Genomic DNA, 27,237 nt, shown 5'->3' with positions numbered 1-27,237 from the left:
CTCATAATAATATATTATTAAATAATATAATATTAAATTGCTATTGTGCCAAATTCCCAGCAACTCATATAAACAGCTCTTCCTTTAAGCATGACCGCCAGCTTACCAGTGTTGTGCTATGGCAGCAATTTCAAAAGGCAAATTCTTCCAAATAAGCCAGGTATGTAAGCAAGATATAAATGCATTTTCAACAGAAGTGGAAGCATGTATAAGAGATTTAAGAAAGCACTTACAAATCAGAACTGGTAACTTTGAATGCGTAGCCCAGATGCTAAATCAACATTTGCTATCTTTCTGATTGTAACCATTTAACTCACACAAAGTACAAGCTTTCCCAATGTATTTATTTTATGATTTTCAACGTATGATTTTTATATAATTGCAAAATAATAGTCCTTTCTGCTTCAAACTTCCTTTACTATTTACAAAACATCATTCTGAAGGCATCACTAGATCTAAGAAGACAAAACGTTTCAGGTGTAAGTATAATCCTAGTAGCCAAACTTTGACTTAGAAGATCATCCCAATAAAAATCTTTACAGTAGAAAAATCATGTTTTAAAAACCACTACATAGTTTATAGTCAAATTCCAGAATATGCCCAATATTTCAAACAGTTTGTAGAAGAAAAGTAAAAAGAACCAAATAATATACTATACACTGTGATCATGAGATCTGCTTTTGGGAGATTTCTAGGCAACCAGAAAGCTTTGATTACACTGGTACCTGCACTGCAAAGAAGCTATGAATTAGCTTATATCATCTGGAGTACAGGATTAGATCCCATTGTACAACTATTCATGGAACAGCTGGGGAAACAACATACAGGATTCTTCCACATTAAGATGATGATTAGAATGGACCAGATCATGTTGAAATATTGAGCTTTAATTTGAAATCTGTATATACAATCTGTAAATATAATTCTGTCCCCAAATGAATAAGATTGTACATTGGTTGAAAAGTAATACGGCCATTTCTGTCAACACGGAATAAAGCAATTCAGCGGGAAAATTGTCTGTTGTCGGATTTTTTCTTGTTAATATGCTTGAAGATTTTGGATTTCTGAACATTCTTTGCCTTCTGGTAGCCAAAGCCGCCTCCTCCACCTCTTTTTTGCAGTCTCTTTCCATGGCTACTGTTTACATCTGAAGAGTATGTTAAGGAACATAGGCTCCAAAAAAAAAAAAAGTGCACTGGATAAAAGCTAAGAGTTTAAAAAACATGTCACCAAAAGTGGAAGGTGCTCTTAATTTCTACAATATATTTGCAATTCATTCCTACCTATAGATAGACTTGGCTGCTTATTATTGGTCTTAGTTTTCCCACTGGTTTTCCTACAGACAGTTAATTTTGGTACCATCATTAAATGTCGAAATGAACTTCTAGAGCATGGGTGTCAAACTTGATTGTGTCACATGACATATCATGATGCATTGGTGTTTTTTGCCTTTGTGGAGCCAGGGTGGGTGTAGCCTGCATGTGACGCATCTGGCCCACAGGCCGCCAGTTTGACAGGCCTGTCAAACACAAGTGACAAGTCTTTCACTTAAGCACAACATTAGTTTGCTGGCAACACATTAGTGGTTCAAAAGAGGACAAAGAAGTAGTTGATTCAAGACCAGCTTTCCTTAACTATGGCACTTTCCAGATACATTGGATTTTTGCTCCCATCATTGACTGTCAGCTTATATCAAAGGTTATTAGATGTCTAAGCAGTCCCTGCCCACAACAGGTACAAAAATACAGTAGTTAACATGTAAGATCTCTACAATAACAGCAGTCAAGCATCACAACAAATGATATTATCTTTATGACACAAATGAGTAAGTGTGCATCTAAAGCTTGTTTTTCCTCACATCTAACCGGGATAGGGAAAAAATCTTACAGTTTACTAGTACCTCACTAACTTTTAAATGATTTATTAACATCAACAATTGCTACCAAGCCGCTCAAGCAAGCACATTATTGAGTGAGGGGAAAAAATGGAAACAGAGAGAACGAGGGAGGAAAAGTAATTTAACTTGTAGTGAAAGGATACTGAGATCTACAAATGGTGGGACCTTAAAGCCAAAGGACAAAGCAACCTTGATCAAATCCAAGTTATGGACATTGTAGATCTGCTTCAAAGAGTGGGAATCATAAGCTCTTATATAGGCTTTGTATGCTTCTTGGGCTGATTTGTGGAGGAAGTAGTTCTTCTCAATCAATTTTTCCAGCTGAAAATTTATAAATAAAGAGGCATAAAGAACTGTATTTTTTACTTCATAGTCATGAACAATTTATAGGAAGGTAACATTTACCCAAACAGAAAAACATGCATGTTTGCATTACACTCCACTCTAAAATTCATGGTACCGAAACATATCTTGTGTCTTTATGGATATAGAATATTTTTGTTATTATTTCAAATATCAGAGTAGCTACTACCAGTATACCAAGATCATAGTTAGGAAAAGACCACTCCTCAAACATAAAGTACTTGATTTGCTTGCGAGCAACTTCCAGATAGATGAGGCTGGAGAAATTCTTGCCTAAAATTCTGCAGAACACTCTTAAGCCATCACAGATAATTGCAACCATCTTACTATAAAGCAACTTACTTTAGTTCCTTGAATTTAAACATTCTCATCTCAATCTTTCACACTTACTAAAACAATCACAATTTATTGCCACAACTTGATTCTTCTCCATGAGTACATGCAACATCTTAGAAGTGAACTTTTTAAAAATATAATTAGAATTGGCCTTGCTCTCCATCTATCCCTCCTATACCAATCTGCATCCCTGAGAATTGTTCTAAAAAAATATATCACAAATCCAAATGCTTATACATACATTCGTGTTTAAGGCTCACTTCTTACATCCAGAGGACATAATTTGGGTATTAGAGATTTAGAGATTTATTAATATTTGTAGGCCGCCCTTTTTCCCTGAGGGGACTCAGGGCGGCTCACATAAAACCAGGGAGGGGGAAATACAGACATTGACATAAGAACATATAATAAAATAGTAAACAACATACATTCATCATTCGGGAGGGGCGGCTATCCTTGTCCCCAGGCCTGACGGGCTAGCCAGTTCTTAAGGGCTGTGCGGAAGGCCTGGACGGTGGAGAGGGTACGAATCTCCACGGGGAGCTCGTTCCAAAGGGTCGGGGCTACTACTGAGAAGGCCCTCCTCCTTGTAGTTGCCAGCCGGCATTGGCTGGCCGATGGAATACGGAGGAGGCCTAATCTATGTGATCTTATTGGTCGCAGGGAGGTAATTGGCAGAAGGCGGTCTCTCAAGTATCCAGATCCACTACCATGGAGGGCTTTATGGGTGACTAATAACACCTTGAAGCGCATCCGGAGCTCGACAGGTAGCCAGCGCAGTTCGCGGAGGATAGGTGTTATGTGGGTGAACCGAGGTGCACCCACAATCACTCGCGCGGCCGCGTTCTGTACTAGCTGAAGTCGCCGGATGCTCTTCAAGGGCAGCCCCATGTAGAGCACATTGCAGTATTCCAGCCTAGAGGTCACAAGGGCCCGGGTGACTGTTGTGAGAGCCTCCCGATTCAGGTAGGGTCGCAACTGGCGCACCAGGCGAACCTGGGCAAATGCCCCCCTGGTCACAGCCGTCAAGTGGTGGTCAAACAATAGCTGTGGATCCAGGAGGACTCCCAAGTTGCGAACCCTCTCTGAGGGGTATAGAATTTGACCCCCCAGCCTGAGAGATGGAATATTGGTGGAATCTTTGGGAGGGAAACACAACAGCCACTCGGTCTTTTCTGGGTTGAGCACAAGCTTGTTAACCCTCATCCAGTCCATAACGGCTTCAAGGCCTCGGTTCATCACGTCTGCCGCTTCATTGAGTTGGCACGGGGCGGACAGATACAGTTGAGTATCGTCCGCATATTGATGGTGTCTGATCCCGTGCCTGCGGATGATCACTCCCAGCGGTTTCATGTAGATGTTGAATAGTAGGGGGGATAGGACCGAGCCCTGAGGCACCCCATAAGTTAGGGGCCTAGGGGACGATCTCTGCCCCCCCACTAACACCGACTGCGACCTGTCCGAGAGGTAGGAGGAGAACCACCGCAACACGGTGCCTCCCACTCCCACCTCCCGCAGTCGTCGCAGAAGGATACCATGGTCGATGGTATCGAAAGCCGCTGAGAGGTCAAGGAGGACCAGGATGGAGGAATGTCCTCCATCTCTGGCCCTCCAGAGATCATCGGTCAATGCGACCAAAGCGGTTTCTGTGCTGTAACCGGGTCTGAAGCCTGACTGGAAGGGGTCGAGATAGTTTGCTTCCTCCAAGGAAGCATCTTGTGTCAAAGCTGCACAGATGGCAATTTTAGAAAATAAGTCAATTCTTATTCATTCCTAACAAGAAATTTCATACTGCCCGATTTAATCAGATGTTTGGATCTGTACTATTACATTTCACAAGAATAGCAAAATAAAACCACTACAAATCTTTTGTTGTTTTTGGCATCATTGAACTGCTTTTGAATATTTTATTAGCTATACAAATGAAAAAAAAGCTTGTTTTTAAAATATTCATAGTATAGTCTATATTTACCTGAGATTGAATGTCAGAAATTTTAGACCAAGAAAATTCAAATTCACTTAATGGCACCTAAAAATATAAAGATAAGTTCTCAACAAAAATTCTATATAGTGAATGTAATATCTACACAAGTTATTAAGAATATAATACATTTCACCACATCTAAACTTAGATCTTCTAAACATTGGCTGGATGTATACATGTCGCTAAACTAGATTTTTTAAACTCCTAATCTATTGAAAATCTAATGGCTTCCTTCAGACAGGAAATTTAATAACAACAACAAATTTTTTTAAAAAAATAAATAAATGTGATGTGGTATGCTCTATGTGTGAACCCAATCACTCTGATTTATAGGTTCATATGTGAAGCATTAGACATTTGCAAAAAACTTCATGTTTTAATACAAAGTGCACAACCAAACTGGATCGATATTGTGCTTGTACAAAGATCAATCCCCCTGCAATTCTCATTCTCCTATTCTAGCCAATTTAGAGTACCATAAAGAAGTTATATAGCAAATGTTTTATACGGTCGACCAAGTTCTACCAGAAAATGTTTCAGAAAAAAACTCAGTTTTAAATATCCACTAAGGACAGCTAGCAACCGTGGCCATTTTTGATTGTACGTCCAATCCATCACTGGACAATTATGCCAATTCTTCCAGGACCTCTGTGCCATTTCCATATTTTAATGTCCCTGCAAACTGTCTTAGAATGAGAAAACAAGCTTACATGAATGTCTGCAGCTCATTCTCAACAAGTGAAGCACTAATTTCCCTCCCCAGTACTATTGTCCCATTCAGGGTACTGAATAGAGGGAGGTTTCTGTTTTTAAAAAAGACAGAAGATGGCCATTTTGATGTTATAGATAGCTAGTCCTCTTTGTCCTAGATACTAGCAACCATATGAAACCTGAATTCACAACCACAGCATCCAATTAGTACAACTTCTTATTCTAAGGTAATTTGGATTAAAACTGCTCCATTCTTTTATATTCCATATTACACAGTTCTGCTATTCCAACTGCCTTGAACTTCTAGTGAAATTATATTATTAAATATTAAACATGAAGAGACTCATATTACTGGGGGGGGGGGGGAGACTAATCACTGCAGCTACCAGTACAATGCTACAGTACTCCATAGAAACTTACCCTGGCTTGCTTGAGGTAACGCAGGAATCCCAGTTCTTCTGGCCTTAAAATGAGCAGGGCATGTCCCCTTCCATTGATTCCACGGGCTGTTCTCCCAACACGATGAATATATTCCTTTTATTAGTGGGAATTAATAAGAGTATTAACTAACATTTTGGTTTCATGTTGATAATCATGAAAGCATAGCACGGAAGATCATGCCAATTTATCAAGTCCCCTATTTGTATTTAATATACTTTATAAATTGCATACTAATAAAGCAAACAGCCTGGAGGTTTTAAATCAGCAGACTCATTTTGATGGTATTATTTTTGATTGGCAGCATTTGTTTCAACAATAGCTAAATTCAGGAGTTGGCTAAGGCACTCTAGCATCCTAGAACCTATCACTAATATGAGTTCATTCTCTTGTTTTCCTTAAAGACAGTGCCACTTACCCACATAGCTGCCTATCCAGCCACCCAGTACAATGGCTCAATCCTTGGAGCAGTGGTGGGATATGACCGGTACACCCCGGTATGGGCATACCGGTACCTACTGGGAGCACCAGGTACCGTTCTGGAATGATGCGCCGGAGGGCCCACCTGCTCTGCTTACCTCTATTTGAGCCAATTGGGGCATTCGCACACGGAGCCTGTGTGACGCTCCGAGCAGCTGGAGCGTTGTGGGTGGTGGGTACGCATGTGCGCGCTGCGTGTGTGCACATGGTGGACACCCAGCCCCGTTGCAGCGTACCGGTTGCAACGGGATTCAGAACCCACCACTGCCTTAGACCAACACTGAAGTCATTTACAAAGCTAAAACAGTGTGTCCAAGATACAAATGGGATACCCAAGTAATAAATAAAATAAATACATAAAAATAGGAACATGTTAAATTCAGCTTTGCTGGAATTAATTAAAAATAAACTATCCCAGACTACTCTAATTTCCAATTTTAATATCACACGTAAAAGTTGCATTAATGCATATTTAAAGTATACGGCTTTTGAGAATATGCAATACCTTTGGGTCATCTGGTGGGTCATATTGAACTATCCAGTCAACCTCTGGAATGTCCAGCCCGCGAGCAGCGACATCTGTGCATAAGAGTATTCCAGAATCCGCATTGCAGAACTGGAAAAATGTGGTTGTGCGTTTAGTCTGTTTCTGTTTGCCCTAGGAAAAAAAGACATGCAAAATAAGGAAGTGGTAAGCAACTGAAAAAAAATAATAACTAAAACTGCCATACCAACCAATGGCAACAGGAAAAGGTTGCTAATGAGATTTACTGGTTGAGTAAGACAACAAACTCCCATTGTTCTGTTGTGGTAATTTTGTGCTTTGGTTTGTTTTAAAGCGGGGGCGGGGGGATCAACCCAAAATGTCCAAGTTCTTGTCTGAGAAAAGGGCAAAACCACATTTTACACACCTCTAAGGTATATTAGCAGTCTTTCTTTTACCATATTTGTAATTCCTTCCACAGAGGTAATACCTAGATTTCCATAAAAATGGCTTAGAGTTCATTTAGGAAACTAAAAAAGTGCAAACAAAAATCATTTTTTTTCTTTTTATGCTAATACGTATGGAATCAATGGATGTTTCCATTCTTCTTCACATGGTGCAGTAGAAGCAAATGTCATATACCAACTGGAGCCACTTAAACTAGTTTGCTGACAGCAAACACTATTCTAACAAACAACTTCAACCTTGCTGACAGAACCCTGTTTTTCAGATAAGCACTTTAAAGACAGCTTTAAGAGAAAGATGCTCTAAATGGCATTTAAAGGTTAATTTATGACTCCGCTGCTGAAATCTTGCTGAGAATCTGACACTGTTGTTATGCACCCCAACCTTCATAAAGGCCACTTGCTATTTGCAATAACCTCAAAGCAGCCTGCATTATTCAAGCTTGAAAGACAGTTTGAGACACCCAACTAAGGCACAAAAGTGGATCTTCACTGCAACACAGGAGCAGAAGGAAAGCCTCTGGATTTAAAATGCCCTAAAACTCTCATAAATCTAAGAACACAAATCAGTCAACATTGACACTTAGCTAGTCAGAAATAAAATTGGAAAATTAGTTGACCGTCAGATGGTTCAAGTGCTTTATAAAGTTACTACAATGAAAGGGCTGGAGGTCACAAAGGTTTTCTGGAAAAGAAACAGTCCAGTGGTGGGATTCAAATAATTTAATAACCGATTCTCTGCCCTAATGACCATTTGGGTAGGTGGGGCTCGGTGGTCATGTGACTGGGTGGGTGTGGCCAACTCAAGATCACTCAGGTCGATGGACACTTCGCCTTAGCTGTTACAATGTAATAAGGGTTAACCGGCGAGGCAATTTCTGTAAGCAGGTCAATAAAGATTAGGCTAGAAACAACACCAGAATGTTTCCTTCCTGCCTTCCTTACAGGATTAGCCCTGTAAAGTGGAAAAAAACAAAAGGAGATTTCTTCTAACTATCGGTTTTCTGAACTTCTTAGAAAGTTACCAACTGGTTCTCCCGAATATGTGCGAACTGGCTGAATCCCACCACTGAAACGTATTTATGTATTTGTATTTATGTATTTAAGTTTATTTATATAAACTGTTTATGTATATACATAAACAGTCCTTTCCATCCCAAAGGTGCTTTTTCAGGAGGCAACTGGACTTTGTTGTATTTTGTTTTTGTTTTTCTTTTGAAGAAGTTTTGCTTTTCATCCAAGAAGCTTCTTCAGCTCTGACAGGACACTGGAATACAAATCGTTCCATTCCCCACTGACCTGCCAGAGCTGAAGAAGCTTCTTGGATGAGAAGTGAAACGTCTTCAAAAGATAAAAAGAGAAGACACCCCCCCCCTCCCAGTTGCCCCCTGAAAAAGCACTTTTGAGACAACCATGATCTGGCTGACTGAGAATATCTACAGAGTCCCTTCCATCAGAAGACGGGGCTTTTGATTCAATGGAAGATATTTATTTCAGTTACCCTCCTCAGCTATGCAGTAGCCTGAAAATCTGTTCTGGAAAATGGGGAAAACACAGCACCAAGTGTCATATACGAAATTAGCAAATAAAAGGTATCCTGGTGGTGTGGAAAACTCTGAATCCAATCCAATGTAAGAGAAGCATTTTAGAAATGAGAAGCTCTGGATTATAATCCAGATGCTGAATTACTCTAATATACAGTATAGCATGCAAAAGTCTTAAAACACCATTAGATTTGTTGTTGTAGCAAAGTTTTACTGACCACATCTGTAATTATTTTTCGAATACCACATATCTTGAATATCCAGTTGTTTGTTGATTTCCCTCTGAGAGTGGCCTTGCTGATGTAAAAGCATGATCTTATGTCTGTCAAATTCTGTAATCTCTGGCATTTTGACTGGAACGATGCGATTGAAGGTTGGTCTTATTAGCAAACTTCCAATGAATTACACTCATATAACATACACAAGTAGTGTATGTAATGGCCAAGCAGGTCTTGCACAAAACTGGTGTAATTTTTTTTATGCACAGCAGTCACTTTGGCATGAAATAGTAGGATGCACAAGCTGTTAAAGGATGACAGTATGGAGGGTTCCCCATTTCGGTTTATACCGGGTGTTTGCTGATGTTCAGCTGTATGAGGAAGTCACATTACATACAGGTAGTCCTCGACATACAATCACAATTGAGCCAGAATTTATGTTGCTAAGTGAAAAATTGGTTAAGTGGGTTTCGTCTCCTTTGATGGCTTTTCTTGCCACATTTGTGAAGCGAATCAGTGCAGTTGTTAAGTGAATCTGGCTTCCCCATTGACTTTGCTTGTCAAAAGGTCACAAAAGTGGATAAAATGACCCCGGGACGCTGCAACCGTCATCAATAACGTGAACCAATTGTCAAGCATCTGAATGTAAATCACGGGACCATAGACATGCTGCAATGGTCATAAATCACTTTTTTCACTGCTGTTGTAACTTTGAATAGTTGTAAGACAAGGACTACCTGTACTTATCACTTTGGCCTACGGAAGCTTTGATCCCCCGCCCTGTTTTTGAATACTGCATACAAATTTCCTGTATTTTCTGGTTGTATTCTGATAAGGAGACTGAGACATCTCAGTCTTCCCAAGATCATGAAGCAGACTCCTCATCCTCATAAAACTTCTTTTATTTATGTTAAAGTGAATTTCTCTCCAGCAAAGTATTGGCAAATAGTCTTCCTTCACTACAGACCTTTATCAGGCTTGGAGAACTGCCAGGCCGATATCTTCCATGCCACACTGTAGCAGCAATTACTGGCAAGAAGTCAGGAACAGATCTTCACCCTAATGAGTTGAACTAATTGTCTCCTGCAAACTCCCCTCCCCTTTCGCTCCTCTTTATTCTCTATGGGAGGGGCCATTCACCATCCACCTGTGCCTTCACTCCCGTGTCGGCCCTTGTTCCTTAACTGTTCCCTTCTCCTGGCAGCTCTGCGCATGGTCACATCAGGAACAGGCTCCAGCTGTTCTTCTGCCCCACTGATCTCCAACTCCGAAGGCAGGTGATAATTGTAAGACAGCCCTGGACCCTTCTCTGCCTCCAACTCATCATTAGAGGCTTCCCCAGACTCCAGGACTGGCCCATGTTCCTCCCCAACCTTCTCACGGTCTGAGTCTGCCACCAGACTCAGCTTGGCCACTGGCAACAACATCATTAAATATATGGTCATTATACATTTGCTCCAACAAATCTAACAGCGGCCTAAGACTTTTGCACACTATTGTAGGTGTGCGTACATCAATTCATTCATATTGCGAATACTTACATGAATAGCCAACACTGGCAGATCAATGTAGTTAAGAAGTTCATAGTGGTACTTCACGGACATACAGGAAGAGAAGAACACCATTAACTTCTTCTTCCGATTCTTCTTCAGGAAAGTGAACAGCAGGAGGAATCTCTTTTCTGAAGGGCATATTACATATCCCTGTAGTTGTTTGAAGAGTATTATTTTTAAAATATATGACTTCCCAAACTGCGAATTTCTAATGGCTTCAAAATAAAGATCCAAGTATACGTTTTAATTTAACTACCTGTACAATAGGCAATAATTTATTAATGAAGGAATGTGAAAATTCAGAAATGTAAGTATATAGTCAGCAGTTATCTATCAAGCCCGATAAGGAATTCATGAACATTTTTAAAGAGAAATTAATAGAATGTGAAGAGCTAGAGTTAGGGGAGAAAATATCCTTGTGCTTGGATACAAATCTCGAAATGGGAAAGAAAGGGCCAAGGAAGAAAATTCCAAAGAAAGATTAGAATTAAATGTCAGAATTACTATTGAATTCAATGTTAAGAGCAATATGGTTTGCCAAGATATCTGTGCTTAAATTACCTGCTCAAGACCTTCTACAGTTGCTGTCTCTTTATTGTCATCAACCCCAACATACAATGGCTCCTTTTTTAGAGAAATCCTTGCCAGATCTTCAACTTTACGGGTTTGTGTAGCAGAGAACAGCATGGTTTGCCTACGCTCTGGCAGGGAAAGGGATGAAATTAAACATACTGTGACAAGATAACAAATTAGAACAATCCAGCTGATTATACGCCTTAGAATCCCTTTAAAAAAATAGTGCCTCACAAGCTTTTACAATAAAAAATAAAAGAAACAAAATGGCAGTGTTATACATACACATTGCATTTCCCCGAAAATAAAACAGGGTCTTATTTTCTTTTGACCCCCAAAATAAGCACTTGGCCTTATTTTCAGGGAGGCTGTATTACTTTTGAGGAGCAGGAGGTGGCAAGCATGGTCATCTCATGGCTTCTGCTGTGTTGCAAGATTTTCAGAGAAGGCTTATTTTTGTGGGAGGGCTTATTTTAGCGCATGCACTCAAAAGCCCGATTGGGCTTATTATCTGGGGAAGGTCTTATTTTCAGGTAAACAGGGTATATCCAAATCTTTCAAATCTTTATAAACGTGTTTTTTTTCAAGCCACCCTAAATTTTTTCAAGCTATCCTAAATTTGGATCATCCTCAATTTTTTCAAGTTATCCTAAATTGGGAGTAATGTCCACTGAATGGAGAAGGATTTTCTTTAGTAAATATGAATATAGCACTGTAAAAGGTATTAATCAACCAAAAATTTAAGATCTACATAGCTTGTAGAGTGCTTAAAGGGAATTTTAGGCATCAGTACAGCAGACACAAAAAATAGGATTTACAAAAGTGGAAACAGGACTACTGCATAAATTTTTAAGTATCACAGAATACAGACAGCATAAATATCTGACTTACTTGGTAGAAGCTTTATGATCTGTTTCATTTCTTCTTCAAACCCAACTTCTAGAATTCTATCAGCTTCATCAATTATCAGACACTGCAGGTTCTTATACAAAAATCCTGGAGTATTCTGAAACACATCCAACAATGGTGTCAACCACACACATGGACAAAAGAGAGGAAGTGCATGATGCAATACTATCTGTTTTACCTGCAAATGGTCCAGAAGCCTGCCTGGAGTTGCGACAATGATGTTTATTCCATTTCCAAGTTTTTGTACCTCAACTGATCTATTACTGCCCCCCATGATCAAGCCATAGGTGTGGACATGATGCATCATCAGTTCTTTGAGAACACCGTAAGTTTGCATGGCAAGTTCTCGAGTTGGTGAGAGGATGAGGACACCGGTTCCTAAAATGAAGAAGGGAAATAAGAGATGTCTAGAGAGTTTCTAATCGATAATGACAAACCTATCTTGTTGCCTGTCTATCATCTTAGTGTAATTAAACAATCTAAACTCTTGGCAGCAAAAAACAAAAAAAAACTGTAGAAAAAATACAGGTAGTCCTCAATTTACAGCAGTTCATTTAGTGCCCATTTGATGACATTGAAAAATGTGACTTAGGGCCATTTTTCACGCACATGACCATTGCAGTAACCCCATGGCCATGTGATTCACATTTGGGTGGTTGACAACTGGTTCATATTTGTGATGGTTAAAGTGCCCTAGGGTCATGTGATCACCCCCTTTGCAACCTTCTGACAAGCAAAAACAATGGTGAAGCCGGATTCACGTAACAACAGTGTTACTAATTTAACAACTTCAGTTAACAAACGTGGCAAGAAAACTTGTAAAATGGGGGCAAAATTCACTTAACAATATAAATTTTGGGCTCAATTGGGGTTGTACGTTGGGGACTATCTGTAATATAACCCCATAATGATTTCAAAACCAGCTAACAACAGATGATGTCATACACCAAATGTCCTTCAAGAGAGTTCCATTGTCAACTAATTCTGGAAAGCAGACAATGCCGGCACCAATTGAACCTCCAATAGGAGGCCACTCCAGGCTACACCAACTATGGAAAATCAACTCTCCTGGGATTCAGCCCAGCTAATTGGTCAGAGTGGCCAGTTGGTAATTCTACAAGACACACTTTATTCAAAGAAAATTAGGAGAGATGGGCTTCTGGGTGATAACTTGCTGACACAACAAGAGAGAATTACGTACACTTTGCCTCTCATATTGCCACAGAGTTGGCCCAAACCTGGGCATATTAGCTGTGCTTAGTCAGATTTAGTCTTCATTGCCCCCCATTTGTATATCAGGCATTGCTTCTGCCACTTCACCTCCCATCTTCCATTAACCAAGGGATCACCCAGACTGGCCAAACAGTCAGGAGCAATTTTGTCAGGGGCCTGAGACACTGCTTCTTGCCAGTGATGGATCAAATGCCAAATTCAACTTCTACTCATGTCAGGGAAATACCTAGGAAAATCATTTGGATCCATAAAATGCCTAAGATGGGTCAAATGAATGAGTCAAGCCCTGCAGAGGAGAAGGGCCCAGTCAACTGCATTTGGACCAGGAAGCGACCTGACCGTGACATAGAAAATACAATAATACTGTATTCTCAAACATCCCAATTGCTATCTCCCCAGAGATAGAAACAAGTTTTAACATGGGCCTACCTACAAATCTGGAGCTCAGATTTCCCTGCTCTGCCATCTCAGGAACAGTGCTAAGAGATCAATATCACCTTTCCTCTCTCAGTTCCGGCAGGTTTCGAAGAGGGTAATACTTCTGCACTCACTCAGTCAAAGAAAGTAATACACATCAGGCCTCTCTGCTCATTTTAGACAGCAGATGCCACCAAGATGGGGCAACCAAATTAGAGAAGTCAATTGCCATCCAATTAGAGACCTCTTTCCCCCCTGGAAGTGACTACTTGGCCCTTCTACACCACATTTATCTTTAAGATTTCAAATGAAATTTCAAGGAAAAAAAATCTCACCATTTCTAGGCATAAATTTTAACTTGTAGATAAGTTCTATGGCTGGAATGAGAAATGCAAGAGTTTTGCCACTGCCAGTTTTTGCAGCTGCTAAAATATCTCTGCCATGTAGAATAATTACGAAAAGAAAAGAGAAAAAAAGGAATGTGTAAGTGATTTGGAAATTAACATTTTTTATTTAAAAAGTAGCATCCGTCATATGAATTTAAAATTAAGTAATGCTTAATAAATAAGGCTTATTAACTGAATACTATAACTCCCAAGACAACAATTTTAATCACTAGTTTTCTGCCTGTCAATCATCTGTGACAGAAATTCATTTCTTTTGCCCTTCTCTTTAAAAATGACATTTCTTACCTGCCTTCCAAAAGCGGTTTAATACTTTTATGCTGAATTTCTGTCATGTGTGTAAATCCCATGTCTGCTATCCCTTTCAACGTGTTCTCACTGACAAGATCATTAAGAGACTCAAAGGACGTATCCTCAAAAGCACCTGAAGAGACAATGTCAGCTTTATTTAATTGCTCCTAATCAATCACTCTGGATAAAAAGTAGTTGAATTAAAATACAACAGAGTTTAAGTATGTTTAAAACAATTGAGAGCCAATGTGGTGTAGTGGTTAAGACATCAGACTGGAAACCATGAGTTCGATTCCCACCTTAACCATGAAAGAGCATCCGAGTGACTATGGGCCAGTGACTCTTTCTCAGTTCTACCCATCTCATAGGGTGGTTGTTGCAGGGAAAATAGCAGAAAGGTTTGTTTGATATCTTTACCACCTTGGCTTATTTGTAAATAAATAAACTTATAAATTTACAAACAAACAAACATCAAGCAGGAAGATAAACATGGAAGGAAATATTAGGTCATCAAACCACTTAAGGCTGAGCCAAATTTAGCCAATCTATTTTGGAAAATGTGTACTGCTTAGATTTTTTTTTCACCAATGCATTCCCATATACATCACATTCCTCAATAAAATCACCATAGTTTTTTCAATAAATATTCCTACATTTATTTAAATCATCCTTGAAATCCATTGAGTTCATATTTATTTGTTTAGGTTACAGCCCATCATCTAGCACAAGAAAGTACTCAAAGTTGTTAATCACTACATTTTTTCTTAATGTTAATATTCTAAACAGTACGAAAGGATGTTCTTAGTACAAGCCAGTGAACTAACATTTAAAATGAATAAGTATTTAACCAAGACCAAAGGCTTTGCCTCTAAGCTCAATAAAAATAAAGAGATTCCAGGTTCAGTATCCTGCATACCATTCCTATCTATTTCTAAATTCCATTGTGTTTGAAAAGACTTATTTCATGCATTTATGATGTAATGGGGATATGTCAACATACAAAATCTGAGAAACAGAATTCAGAAAACTCGCCTGTTAAACCCAGAGGCAAGACAGGTCCATCAGCATCATCGGACGCTTCTTCTTCAGTCAGACCCTCAGCATTTTCTTCTTCTTCTTCTTCGAGATTCCCAGGTAAAGCCCCTTGTGTTTTAAGATCTTCTTCCTCATTTTTTGCTTTTTTACCACCTGCATACATATCACAAAACCAATTTTCATTATCAATAATTATCTGAAGATGAAGCAGTAATCTCTTGGTAAACTAGCAAGATTTATCTCTCTTGCCATGTTCATGTATACATCCAAAATAGTCTGTGTTGTTTCTCCGCGCCATATACAGTAATATATGCATAATTCTGGTACATGCATAATTCTGTATGTATGTTTGTAATTATTAATCTTGTCATGTTTATATTTGTATTAGAGGTGGAGACTCTTCGAGAACTGTATGCAATGTAATTTCATTTTAATGTATGACAATTAGTGTACATTCAAAGTGACAATAAAGTTATTCTATTCTATTCTATGCTATACTATTCTCTCCATTGAAAGTGAAATCCATTCAAAATGTAGATTTTTAATTTTTTTTATAGACATAAAAGTTTTGTTTCCTTATACCGCTACCATATACCCCTCTAAGCAGCCATGAAATAAACAAGTAAACACTGTACAACATAAAGCTTCCATTCTGGAAATGGAAAAGAATGGAATTGAAAAAACAAGATGATAGCAGTTTGAAAGGAACTTAAGTTTTGTGTTGTTGAATCCAATCAGATCAAATGTCCATTTTATGAAACATTTCACCAGCTAGAAATGGAAGGACAAGAAAAATGAGAGATTCTTTCACATAAGCTTACAGATTCCATTTTATTTAGGAAAGCTAATATAGCTGTTCCTTATGAATGATCTACTTCAACCTATTGTAGAGCTGAGGGCATAGCATTTGTTTCATTACTATTGAATATCAGTATGCATTGTTACTGTGAAAGAGCTCTAATGGATCTAATCCAGTATTTTGTGACCCACAGTGGCAACCAGATTCTGATATGAAAGGAATACAGGTAGTCCTCGACTTACAACAGTTCATTTAATGACCATTCAAAGTTACAATGGCACTAAAAAAATTTACTTAAGACTGGTTTTTACACTTACAGTCGCTGCAGCATCCCCTTGGTCACATGATCAAAATCCCAATGGTTGGCAACCTGCTCATATTTATGATGGTTAAAGGGTCATGTGATTAGCTTTTGCGACCTTCTGACAAGCAGAATCAATAGGGAAGTCAGATCCACTTAACAACTGTGCTACTGACTTAACAAATGCAATGATTCACTTAACAATGGTGGCAAGAAAAGTCATAAAATGGGACAAACTCACGTAACCAATGTTTCACTTAGCAACAAAAATTACAGGTTCAATTGTGGTCGTAATCTGAGGATTACTTATAGTCCCTTTTCATTATCACATCCTAGCAACCAATATTTAAGGGATGCTGTTCATGATCCAGCAGGCAGCAGTATTAGCATCCAGTAATAGTATGATACTCCATGAATCTATCCATTTGTCTTTTAAAACCAACCTAATGGGTTGCCATTACAACTGTTGGCTGCAAATTTCACTATACCTATGCAGTATCAAACAAAAGTCTTTCTTTCTGCTGGTCTTAAATTTCCCTGCTTTCCATTACAGTGGATGATATTGAACATCAATCCAGTATCATCAGAAAAGAAGAAATCCTTTTTTGTCTTCAATGCCATGAATGATTAACTATACCTGAATTATGTCTTCCTGTACCTACTAAGCTAAACAGCATCAACTGTTGTAGCTTTTGTGTTTGGTACGTTCATGTCTATGTATTATAATTTTAAAATGAAATACATTAATAAAAAGACTACAGCAATGCTATCATGGGGAGAACAAGAACCAAGACAATAAAATAACACTCATTTAAAAAGAAGCAAAAATAAGAGCTATCATACCATTTTCTGCACAATTTTCAATTTTCCTTTTCTTTTTCTTCTTCTTCTTCATCCCAGGTTGTCTACCGTCAGGTTTCTCAGCTTTTGTTACATCAGGTAAGTCCCCCTCTGTCATTTTGTGGTCTTTCATTGCTGTTTCTGAAATGTTGGAAACTTCTGAGACATTCTCCACTGCATTTTCTAATGGCATAAACAAAAAGATCAATTGTAGCTGCGCTCAGCGTTAAGTGCCAAAAATATATCTGGAAATCTCATTCAGGCAACAAGGATCAATGAATATACTATACACAGTTTACATAAGAATATCAATTAAAACTTTGTATTCTATCATACTTGCTAAAGCATTTATTGAATTGAATATTATTACCACTTCAGTTTTGGCCACTAAAAAAGACCTTGCTGGATCACACTCTTGTCTCATCTGATCCAGCAGGCTATTCTCATAGTGGCCAGTCAAGCTGCTGGATAGCACCATATCTCATGGTAGTAAATTCTTAGGTTAGTAATATACGTATAAAAATATACCCTTTGTTGATCACGATTCTTTTAGGATTCCATTTCATTGGGTCATCTCCGGTTTTAACATTTTGGGAAGAGGAAAACAGCTTCTCTTTGTCCACTTTACCCACATAATCCATAATTTTGTACACATCACTCATTCGTCTCTTGCGTAGACTAAAAAGCCCTAATATTGCAACCTTTCTTCACAAGGAAGCTGCCCCAGGTTCAACCCAATTCAAATGTAGGAAATGAGCAGGCTAATCCCCAGGATGGGGCAAATGTGTCATGTCATCAGTCTGAAGACACTGCACTCCTATACAGACCCCAGTCTAGCCCCTGGTGAATTCCACGGACCCTTATGTAGTGCAAATTTGGCTTATTTTATTTATTTATTTAGTTAGTCAAACAAACATGCAAAAGACAACAGGTATAAGTATAAACATAAATATGAACACAGCAAATGGGTATGAATAAATGAAGACAGTAGGCACTTTGGTGCAGTTATGCACGCCCCTTACAGACCTCTTAAGTGTTGGGGGGGAGGTCAAAAGATTAAAGTCTAAGATTAAAATTATGGGGTTTGGGGATATAACAGAGTCAGGTAGTGCCAGGCATTGACCACTCTATTACTGCGACTACCCTCAGTAGATCAGATTTTTGTGCCTAGATGGCATGAGGACCCAGATTGTTTGGGGCCAATATGCTGACTCTGTAAACTGCTTAGAGAGGGCTGTAAAGTCTAAGTGCTACTGGTACGTCATAAACTTTTAGTAATTTGAACTGAACTCCTGTATCAAAACTCCATCATCCATGCATGAGCTGGCCTTCCTTTCCCAAGTAAAATTATCCACAAGGTTTCTTTATGTCATGTAAACATACCACCCCTTCCCCCATCCAGGCAACGTCTTTGCAAACGATCGATAGGGTGGGTTTGCATCTACACCGTCAAACGTTGCTGAGAAGCACACTTAACCCAAGGTGGCTAATTCTGATATTATGACTAACCCGCAATCCGGGAGCCCCTTCTTTATGATTCTTGACAAATGTATCTTTTCATGTCTTTTTATGTACACTGAGAGCATATGCACCAAAGACTTGTGTGTCCAATCACACTTGGCCAATAAAGAATTCTATTCTATTCTTTCTGTGTAAGAGGCAGTCGAGTCTTCCCTGAAAAAAACATGCCATTTCAATCATGCCACCGGCTTCCTTCCATACCCGGGGATGGGGAAGACTGGGACTAAATGGAAAGAAAGAGACGGTGGTGATGGTGATGATAATGACCTTACCCAGAGTTTCTCCCGCAGGCGATGCTCCCACAGCCAGGCTTGGATCGGCGGCTCCTTGCTGGGCCAAATTGCGCTGACGGATCTTGCGGTTGCGCTTTTCCAGTTTCTTGCGCAGAAGCCGCATCGGAAGCTTCCCGGTATTCGCCGCCATCCTTCCGCAAGAGCGAAGACCGGAGAGGACACGTGCGCCAGAGGAAAGAAGGAAGGAAAAAAAGAGGACGTAATCGGAAATGACAGCCGGAGATGTTCCAACACGGCCTCACGGCCAAAGGCTCCCGTGTAGCGACTCCTAGAGGCTTGGAGGTATGATTGATCCTCTCTTTGCAATGTGTTTTCAAACACATATTTCGGAAGGCGCGGTGTTTAAATCAAGTATAAAATATAAGCATGGTGCAAAATACAATGGGCTTGTAAAGGGCGTTTGTATGAACAAATTCCCTATGTCTCCATCCAAGATATCTGCCTGTTTGCCTGCCTGCCTGCCTGTGAAAATATGTTTGGAGCCCAAGTGAGGTTGAGCAAAGAAACTTCTCTATAAACAAAGATGCATGTATATTTCTATTTTGTTTAATTTCTAGAATAAATGTTTAAATAAACAAACAAATAAATGTTTCTAAGATAAATGTTTCAAAAGTTGAAGTTAAACCAAAGGATTTCCAACAGATCATTCCTGTTACATTTTAGGCTACTTTTTTTGCCTCTCCTAACTCTGTTTCTATAATTCCCTACTAATTTTGCACATATTTTCCTGTGCCCCACAGATATAGTCTGCTGTTTCTAACTTCCCACTGTATAATCCACAGTTCTCCCTGGTAAATTGAGGAGGAGGAATTAATTTCTTTACTAGAGAGATTTTCCTTTTAGTTTATTTTTGTCTGTCACACTGTCAGTCAGATGTTTAGACCTGATTTGGCATTTCTTTTGTCCACCTATCTAAAAATTATTATTATTATACTTTATTTTTTTTATTTTTGGGAAGGGGATGATGGTCTTGTGCTTATCCCAAGCATGATTAAACTCAGTTACTGATGACTGACCTGCTATCCTCCAGGCTGTACAAAGTCAGTTCATCCAATCTCTGCTGCTATGTGTTGTCCCTCAGACTTTGCACCATTTTTGTTGCCCATCTGTGGACTCGCTCAATCATGGGGTCGGACTAAAAACCGTAACTGAGTTACAGCTACAATTGATCCCAAAATGTATGTTGCTTAAGTGAAACATTTGTTAAATGATTCCCCCTCCATTTTACGACCTTTTTTGCCACAGTTGTTAAATGAATCATTGTATTTGTTAAGTTAGTAGCACAGTTGTAATATGAATCTGGCTTCCCCACTACTTTGCTTGTCAGAAGCGCAGGAAAGCTGATCACATGTCCGCAGGACACTGCAGTCATCATTAATATGAACCAGTTGCCAAGCATCTGAATTTTGATTGTGTGACCATAGGGATGCTGCAGTGGTCATAAGTGAAAAACGATCATGTCACTTTTTTTCAGAGCCATTGTAACTTTGAATGATCACTAAATGAACTGTTGTAAATCGAGGACTACCTGTACAGAGGGATTACGGAAGAGGTGGGTTGCAAATCCTGGCTCTACCGGTTTGGTCGTGTGCATGCAATGCTTCTGCGCATGTCAGTGGTGGGTTTCAAAAATTGTTCGAACCTACTCTGTGGGTGTGGCCTCCTTTGTGGGAGTGGCTTGCCACCCATGTGACCGGATATGAAGAAGCCGACGACACTTGTCAGAACCACCTTAAATTACCTCACACACAGCACTGGCATGCATAAGAATAGGATGTAAACTTGTTTTTTAAAAGGCATCTTTGGTTTGCGTTAAAACAACTTCAACACACGCAATGTTCTGATTGCACCACAAACGCAGCAGTCATCCTTACCTTTCACAGAGGCACTGAGTTTTATAAATATGAGCATGATAGTGTAGAATAATCATATCCAAGGACCAGTGGTGGGTTTCAAAAAAAATTGGAACCTCTTCTGTAGGTGTGGCCTGCTTTCCGGGTCCACTGGTAGAACCTCTTCTAACCAGTTCGGTAGATTTGACGAACCGGTTCTACCGAATAGGTGCGAACTGGTCGGAACCCACCTCTGGCGCATGTGCAGAAATGCCCGGGTAGATGGGTGGAGCCTCCCGCTGTCGCCACTATTGGTTCGCCCCTTCCGGGCTGAACCGGGAGCAACCCACCTCTTGATTAGGGCTCTTTTTCCCTGCTGTTTATCCCTCTAGTGATGCATCAAATTTTGTTTGCCTTTACAGCTGCCTGGCCACACACTGTTCATTTTGCAGTCATCTGCTATGAGAACACGTACTGTATTTTTCGGAGTATATGACACACCTTTTCCCCTCAAAAAAGAGGGTGAAAATCTGGGTGCATCTTATACATTGAATACAGCATTTTTGGCCTCCAAAATCTCCCCCTTTGCAAAATGGTCCATTTTCTCTTATTTTTACCCTTCCCAGCCCCCAGGAGCACTCTAGAAGCCTCCTAAAGGCTATTTATACCCCCTTTTTTTGGACAAAAAATGGGCCATTTTTGGGAGGTCTGCAGAGTGCAAAACAATTTTTTTTAAAAATTTGCCTCTTCAAAACCTTGTCTTATACTTTGGTGCGTTTTATACTCCAAAAAATAGCTGTCCTTTAGATTAGATGATTTAATTTAATCATTTATTTTCTTGGTTTTCCTCATGATTCCTCCTTTGTAAGCAAAGTTATAAACATAAGCCATTACATTTTTAAAATCCTTATTTGCCCCCTTTTTCAGGTTTTTATTTTATTTTTTTCCAAGAAAATATGGCTATGGCATCTAACCATATTTGTAGGTCATCACTTTGAACTGGGCCTAGAAGCTTTCTACAACCAATATAATGGTGACAAACAATAGTCTTTTCATGGCCATGTTTGTTTATTGACTAAAACAGATTTTAAATCTGGTCATTGGTAACTTGATTATGTTTATTTTGCTTTTATGTTTTCCACTGATGCACTTCTGCCCTTTTTTTTTTGATGCAATGATGATCAAGGTTTAGCCTGATGCTTGATGCTTGAAATGATGCCAGTCTATATTTTTCCTTTGTCTCATTGTTCCCTAGAAAGGTTTATAACACTGTCTGCCTGATTGAAATGCTTGATAAACTATTTATTTGCCTTGTCGTTTGCTCTCCTGGTGCACATAATGTGAACTTCTTTGGGCTGTCAAAGGCAAAAAGTTTGGCTAAATTCCTGGAAAGTCCAGTTTCTCAAATCCAGGCAACTGAATTTTCCAGCAGCCTTTTTCTTTCAGCAGTGGACAAAATGAGCTTGCTTTATTTCAGCCCCTTTGCAAATCACCAGTTCTACTGATTTACCAGCAACTAAATCCACATCCTTGTTTGGACAGTAGATGGTGCAAGCAAAACAGTTTCATTTTCCACAATATGGTAGCAATAAAATTGGAATCATGTTTGATGACCCTTTATGATTAGGATCTTCATATAAGTAATTTTTTTGTGTGCCACAACTGGGTGGATTTAATATGTGTACGGGAAGGAGGAGGAGGTACTCATGTTGAAATTCATTTTGCTTTTCTCTGCGCTTGCTGTTTGGCAGACCACTTATAAATGATTAGAAACAAATTCATATCTGAAAACTGATTTGTATTTTGAATGAGTTTGACTTTAGGAGATGACTTTTAGAAACAATCACCTTGAACGTTTCCTCTTGGATAAACTTTAGAAAAGTCTGAAACGACATGGATGTGTATGGACTCACCCCATTACAATTTTGTAAAGGGAGCCCCGGGAATGCATTTCAAGTTGTCACTGAAGCTAAAAAGCCTCTAATTGGAGTGGTGAATTCTTCATGCTGGTTCATTCTATCTGGCTTAGAGAGATATTTCAAGCACCACTCGTCACAATTTGTGATTCTAAATCTTGACAGTTTGCTGAAGCATCCTTTCTCCGAGGAGCACAGGAGGATGTCAACTAATTTAACCTTCCTTGTCTTCTAGCTGTGACTCACTCTATTTTTGGAGAAGTTTGTAAGCCCATCAGTCAATCTGGATGGCTTGAAATAATGGATCTTCTACAGCATCTGACCCGTAAATGATTCTTCAAAACATATGCAAAACCTCATGCAAATCTATGCTACGAATTCATTGCAAGTTGTAGAACCTGGGTTGCCAAAGTTAGTTTGAAGGGGGTCTAAGTAGGATTGCTATGGCGAGGGCATTTCCATACTGTCCCATTTTCCCTCTTCCATCATATGAAAGCAGCTGAGCTGTGGTCATCCCCAAATCCGTCCCATATTGAAAGGCTAAGAACAAGAAGCAAGCAATTTTATCAGGTCTTGCAGTAGCAAAAATCCCCAAACATCTGGTGATAATAAAATAATTTGCTTTTGCATTGACCTCCCCATGACCACCTCCTTGTTGCACATCAAATCAGCTGACATAAGATTTGATCTAGGCTGGGTTGCAGTGGTGAAATTCAATTTTTTTTTTACTATCGGTTCTGTGGTCGGGGCTTGGTGGGCATGGTGTGGCTTGGTGGGGGTGTGGTTTTGTGTGTGTGGCAGGGGAAGGATACTGCAAAATCTCCATTCCCACCCCACTCTGGGGCCAGCCAGAGGTGGCATTTACCGGTTCTCTGAACTACTCAAAATTTCCACTATCGGTTCTCCAGAACTGTCAGAATCTGCTAGATTTAACCCCTGCTGGGTGGGTACTTCCAGATAAACAGGTCTTATTATTACGGACCAAAAGTTAGCATGTCATTTTTCCATCTTTATTTCAACAAATTTTTGGTAGAAAGAAAAATGACCAGAGAAGCAGCTGGAGTACTTCTTGGATGAGAAGCGAAACGGCTTCAAAGGAAAAACACAAAACTTCAGTTGCCTGCTGAAAAAGCACCTTTGGGACAAACATGACCTGGATGACTGAGAATCTCCATAGATTTCTTTCCCCAGTCAGGTTGGCTAAAAAAGGGAGATTATATCCCAATATTTTTCTGAGAAAAATAAATGATCCTACTCAAAAGCCGTTTCATTTGTGGAGGCAGGGATGGGGATCCCCAACCATGTCTGCTTTCTCTAAATATTGATAATCATAACTCAAGGGAAAAAAGCTTTTTTTTTGGGGGGGGAGGGAGGTTCTATATATATTTAAAATAGGGAGGGGCCCCGAGAGAAAAAAAGTTAAAGAAACATTGTGCTAGCAGAAAGCTTGCATTTCATCCAGTCAATCCAAGCAGTTAACCAGCAGGGTTATTCTTGAAGAGATTATAGAATGGACAACACAACATGGCAAAAGATGAACAACTTCCTCAGCTGATCCTCTGAGGGTTAAGAGTGTTCGGTCTACAGGTAGTCTTCAACTTATCTCCACAATTGGGACTAGAACCTCTGTTGCTAAGTAAAGTTAACTGACTCATGCCCAATTTTAGGATCATATTTTTCCCATAGTCATTGAGCAAGTCACCATGATTATTATGTCAATCCAGCTTCCATCTCCCCAATTAATTTTGTTTGTCAAAAGCCAGCCGGGAAGGTCACAAGTGGTGATCACCTCATTTTCATCTGCTGCTGCTCCTCCTCCTCCCTTCTTCTTCCTCCTCTTCTTCCTCCTCTTCTCATTTATTTTATTTTTATTTTATTTTGCCAAGCATGTATTAGACAACATATATAAGTATAAACATGATTTTGCATCCATGAAATACAAATAAAAAAGAAAATTAGGACAGGGATGGTAGGCATGTTGGTGGGCTTATGCATGCCCCTTTCAGACCTCTTAGGAATAGGGTGAGGTCAGCAGTAGACAATCTAAGGTTAAAATTTTGGGGGTTTGGGGAAGAAACCACAGTCAGGTAGAGCATTCCAGGCATTGACCACTCTGTTGCTGAAGTTGTATTTCCTGCAGTCGAGTTTGGAGCGGTTTACCTTAACTTCCTTCACTTCCTCTTTCTCTGCTTCAGGTGTTGAGGGAGATACACATGTTCCTCTTCCCTCAGTTCACTCATCCATCTGGCATATAAATTAAAAGAAAATGTCCTGCTTTGCCATGGAAGTTTCATCACCCAATTACCTCAGTTACCCATTAATAAACATCTCTGACATTATAATGCCATAGTTGGGAGAAACAGGTGGTTTAAAAAGGGAAAAAGAATGACACAAGAATGCTTATTGATTGACACCATATTGGTTTAACTCACACAGAAAATATATTCTAAAGGTGCCAGACCAAAAGACATGACAGAAAGAATCCACCATGAAAACAACAGTCAAAACTCTTTGAACAATGCAGAGGACACCACGTTCTTAGCTGAAAGTAAAGGAAGATTAAGATGAGTCGCATTTTTATGATCTTAAAAGAGATGTGATGGCGAAGATGTGAAAGTGATGAATAGTTTTATAGGTGTGAAAGTGTTTTCTAGATTTATCATAGTTCTTGGGATTATCATTCAGTGTAGGCATTATGGTATTAAATCCATTTACTTGATTTATTGCTAATAAGCATTAATGTTTCAAAGTAAGATTGAAAGAAAGCCTTGCTTACATCCTGCATTAGTTTCACTCCATGGGAGAAAATGCTGGTTTTTTTTTTAATGGTGTGGTTTTTTGAAAGCAACTCTATCTTGCTCCACAAAGGAGGGAGTTGGAAGCCTTCCATCCTTTAGATTAGCCTTCCTCAACCTGATACTTTCCAGATGAATTGGACTCCCATTAGCTTCCCGCTATCATGGCCATCTGGAGGACTGTGGATAAGAAAAGGCTGGGACTTGCCCTCCTCCAATGTATGGATTAATCAAACCAGGTTTCACACCCACTGAATATTTAAACAATATCCTGAAAGCTTGGCCGTCTTTCACTTAATGATCTAAATATCTTCACATTTGGACAATGTGTCTAATGCCTATTTGCAAACTGTACCGCAGCTGGGTCAAGTGACTAATGAGTGTATTAATCAGAAGCAGCAGAAGCAGCCGCCAGCATATAATTCACACTCTTGGCAGGTACGCTATCCTTAACATTACAATTGTATTTGGGATAAAAAAAGCTTTCTTAAGAGAGCCTTGCCTGTACTAATCTTTAAATACCCTAATTAAAGAATTACCCTACTTTATTACAACAAAACAGAAATGGATGTATAATAAGTATTCATCTACAAAAGGAAAAAAAAAGCTGGAGTTAATTGAAAAGCTAGAGTAGACCCATTGTAGGTTTGATCTATTCTATGCCATATCTTTTGCCCTTTGCTTGAATTGTGAAAGTAGAGTGAAACTCTGTGTTAAGCTTTCAATGTGAAGGTCCATTGTTGACAAATGTCTGTTCAACTGGAAAGGACTCACCTGGAGCAATTTGCGTCATTTTCATAACAATGTGTTGTGGCCCAGCAGGATCCGTTGAGCTGCTGATGGACTCGGATAGCGAGGAACCCTATGAGTCTGCTATGGAAGATGTGGAGGACCCTGGGCAGGGTTCAGACTCAGAGCAGGGACCAGAGAGGCTGGTTGGCCACCAGGAGGCGCCTGAGGCATGGAGCAGTGGGGAGGACTCAAGGCAGTTTGTTCCTGATGCCAGGCAAAGGAGGGCGGAGAAACGGAAGCAGCAGCTGCGGAGGCAGACTCATACGAGATAATCAAGCCCAGGTGGTTGTGGCTTGGCCCCTCCCAAGGGAGTATATAAGTGAGAAATTGGGAGGGGTCCTTTTGCAGGACACAACTGTTCGTAACAGTCTTGAGGAACTCTTGTCTGGTCTCTTTTGTATTTCCATTTGGTTTAGGTTGCTAGCAACCCTTCTTGCATGAGAGTGTCTGTCTGGGCTTTCAGCAAACGGAGTTGAAATTCCTGAGATTAAAGAATGGCAAATAGCCAAGCCTGTGTCTGTGTTACTCACAGGCTGGAGGGGGGGGGTCAGAACAATGTAATTATGCAAATAACACTAAACCAGTGCAGAAAATTGGTCTGTTCCGTACAAATTCTGTTGAATTGCAATCTGGTAAATGAAGATTTCTGTATGGTCTTTTGCAGTAGCATTTTTTTTCTTGTTGCACAGAACATTTTTTTTAAAAAAAGGCTATGTTCATGAATAACAGAGAAACTATTGTGTACCTGAGTTTGTATAAGGTCTAAACCATTTTAAAAATCATTTTCAAAGTATTCCCAACCCTGCTAACCATA

At 39.5% G+C, this 27,237-nt stretch overlaps 1 protein-coding gene across 1 annotated transcript; it reads right to left on the bottom strand.

Annotated features, from left to right (window-relative positions):
* Positions 1–323: 323 nt before the first annotated feature.
* On the bottom strand, positions 324–19,280 carry DDX18 (DEAD-box helicase 18). Its single transcript, XM_087711328.1, has 14 exons — positions 19,068–19,280; positions 17,278–17,457; positions 15,332–15,487; positions 14,297–14,432; positions 13,940–14,040; positions 12,133–12,332; positions 11,937–12,051; positions 11,034–11,173; positions 10,461–10,622; positions 6,715–6,867; positions 5,712–5,825; positions 4,569–4,625; positions 2,041–2,218; positions 324–1,147 (listed from the first exon to the last, which is right to left on the bottom strand). Exons 1-14 carry the CDS (start codon positions 19,216–19,218, stop codon positions 1,002–1,004), a joined length of 1,989 nt encoding a protein of 662 aa, XP_087567454.1. The 5' UTR covers positions 19,219–19,280; the 3' UTR covers positions 324–1,001.
* Between the last annotated feature and the right edge of the window lie 7,957 nt (positions 19,281–27,237).

The sequence above is a fragment of the Thamnophis sirtalis genome, unplaced genomic scaffold, assembly GCF_051295495.1.
Source record: "Thamnophis sirtalis isolate CommonGarterSnake01/CBP01778 unplaced genomic scaffold, rThaSir2_p1.2 scaffold_1, whole genome shotgun sequence".
NCBI lineage: Eukaryota > Metazoa > Chordata > Lepidosauria > Squamata > Natricidae > Thamnophis > Thamnophis sirtalis.
The sequence above is the reverse complement of the archived record's forward strand: the minus strand, read 5'-3'. Positions and strand labels throughout refer to the sequence as shown.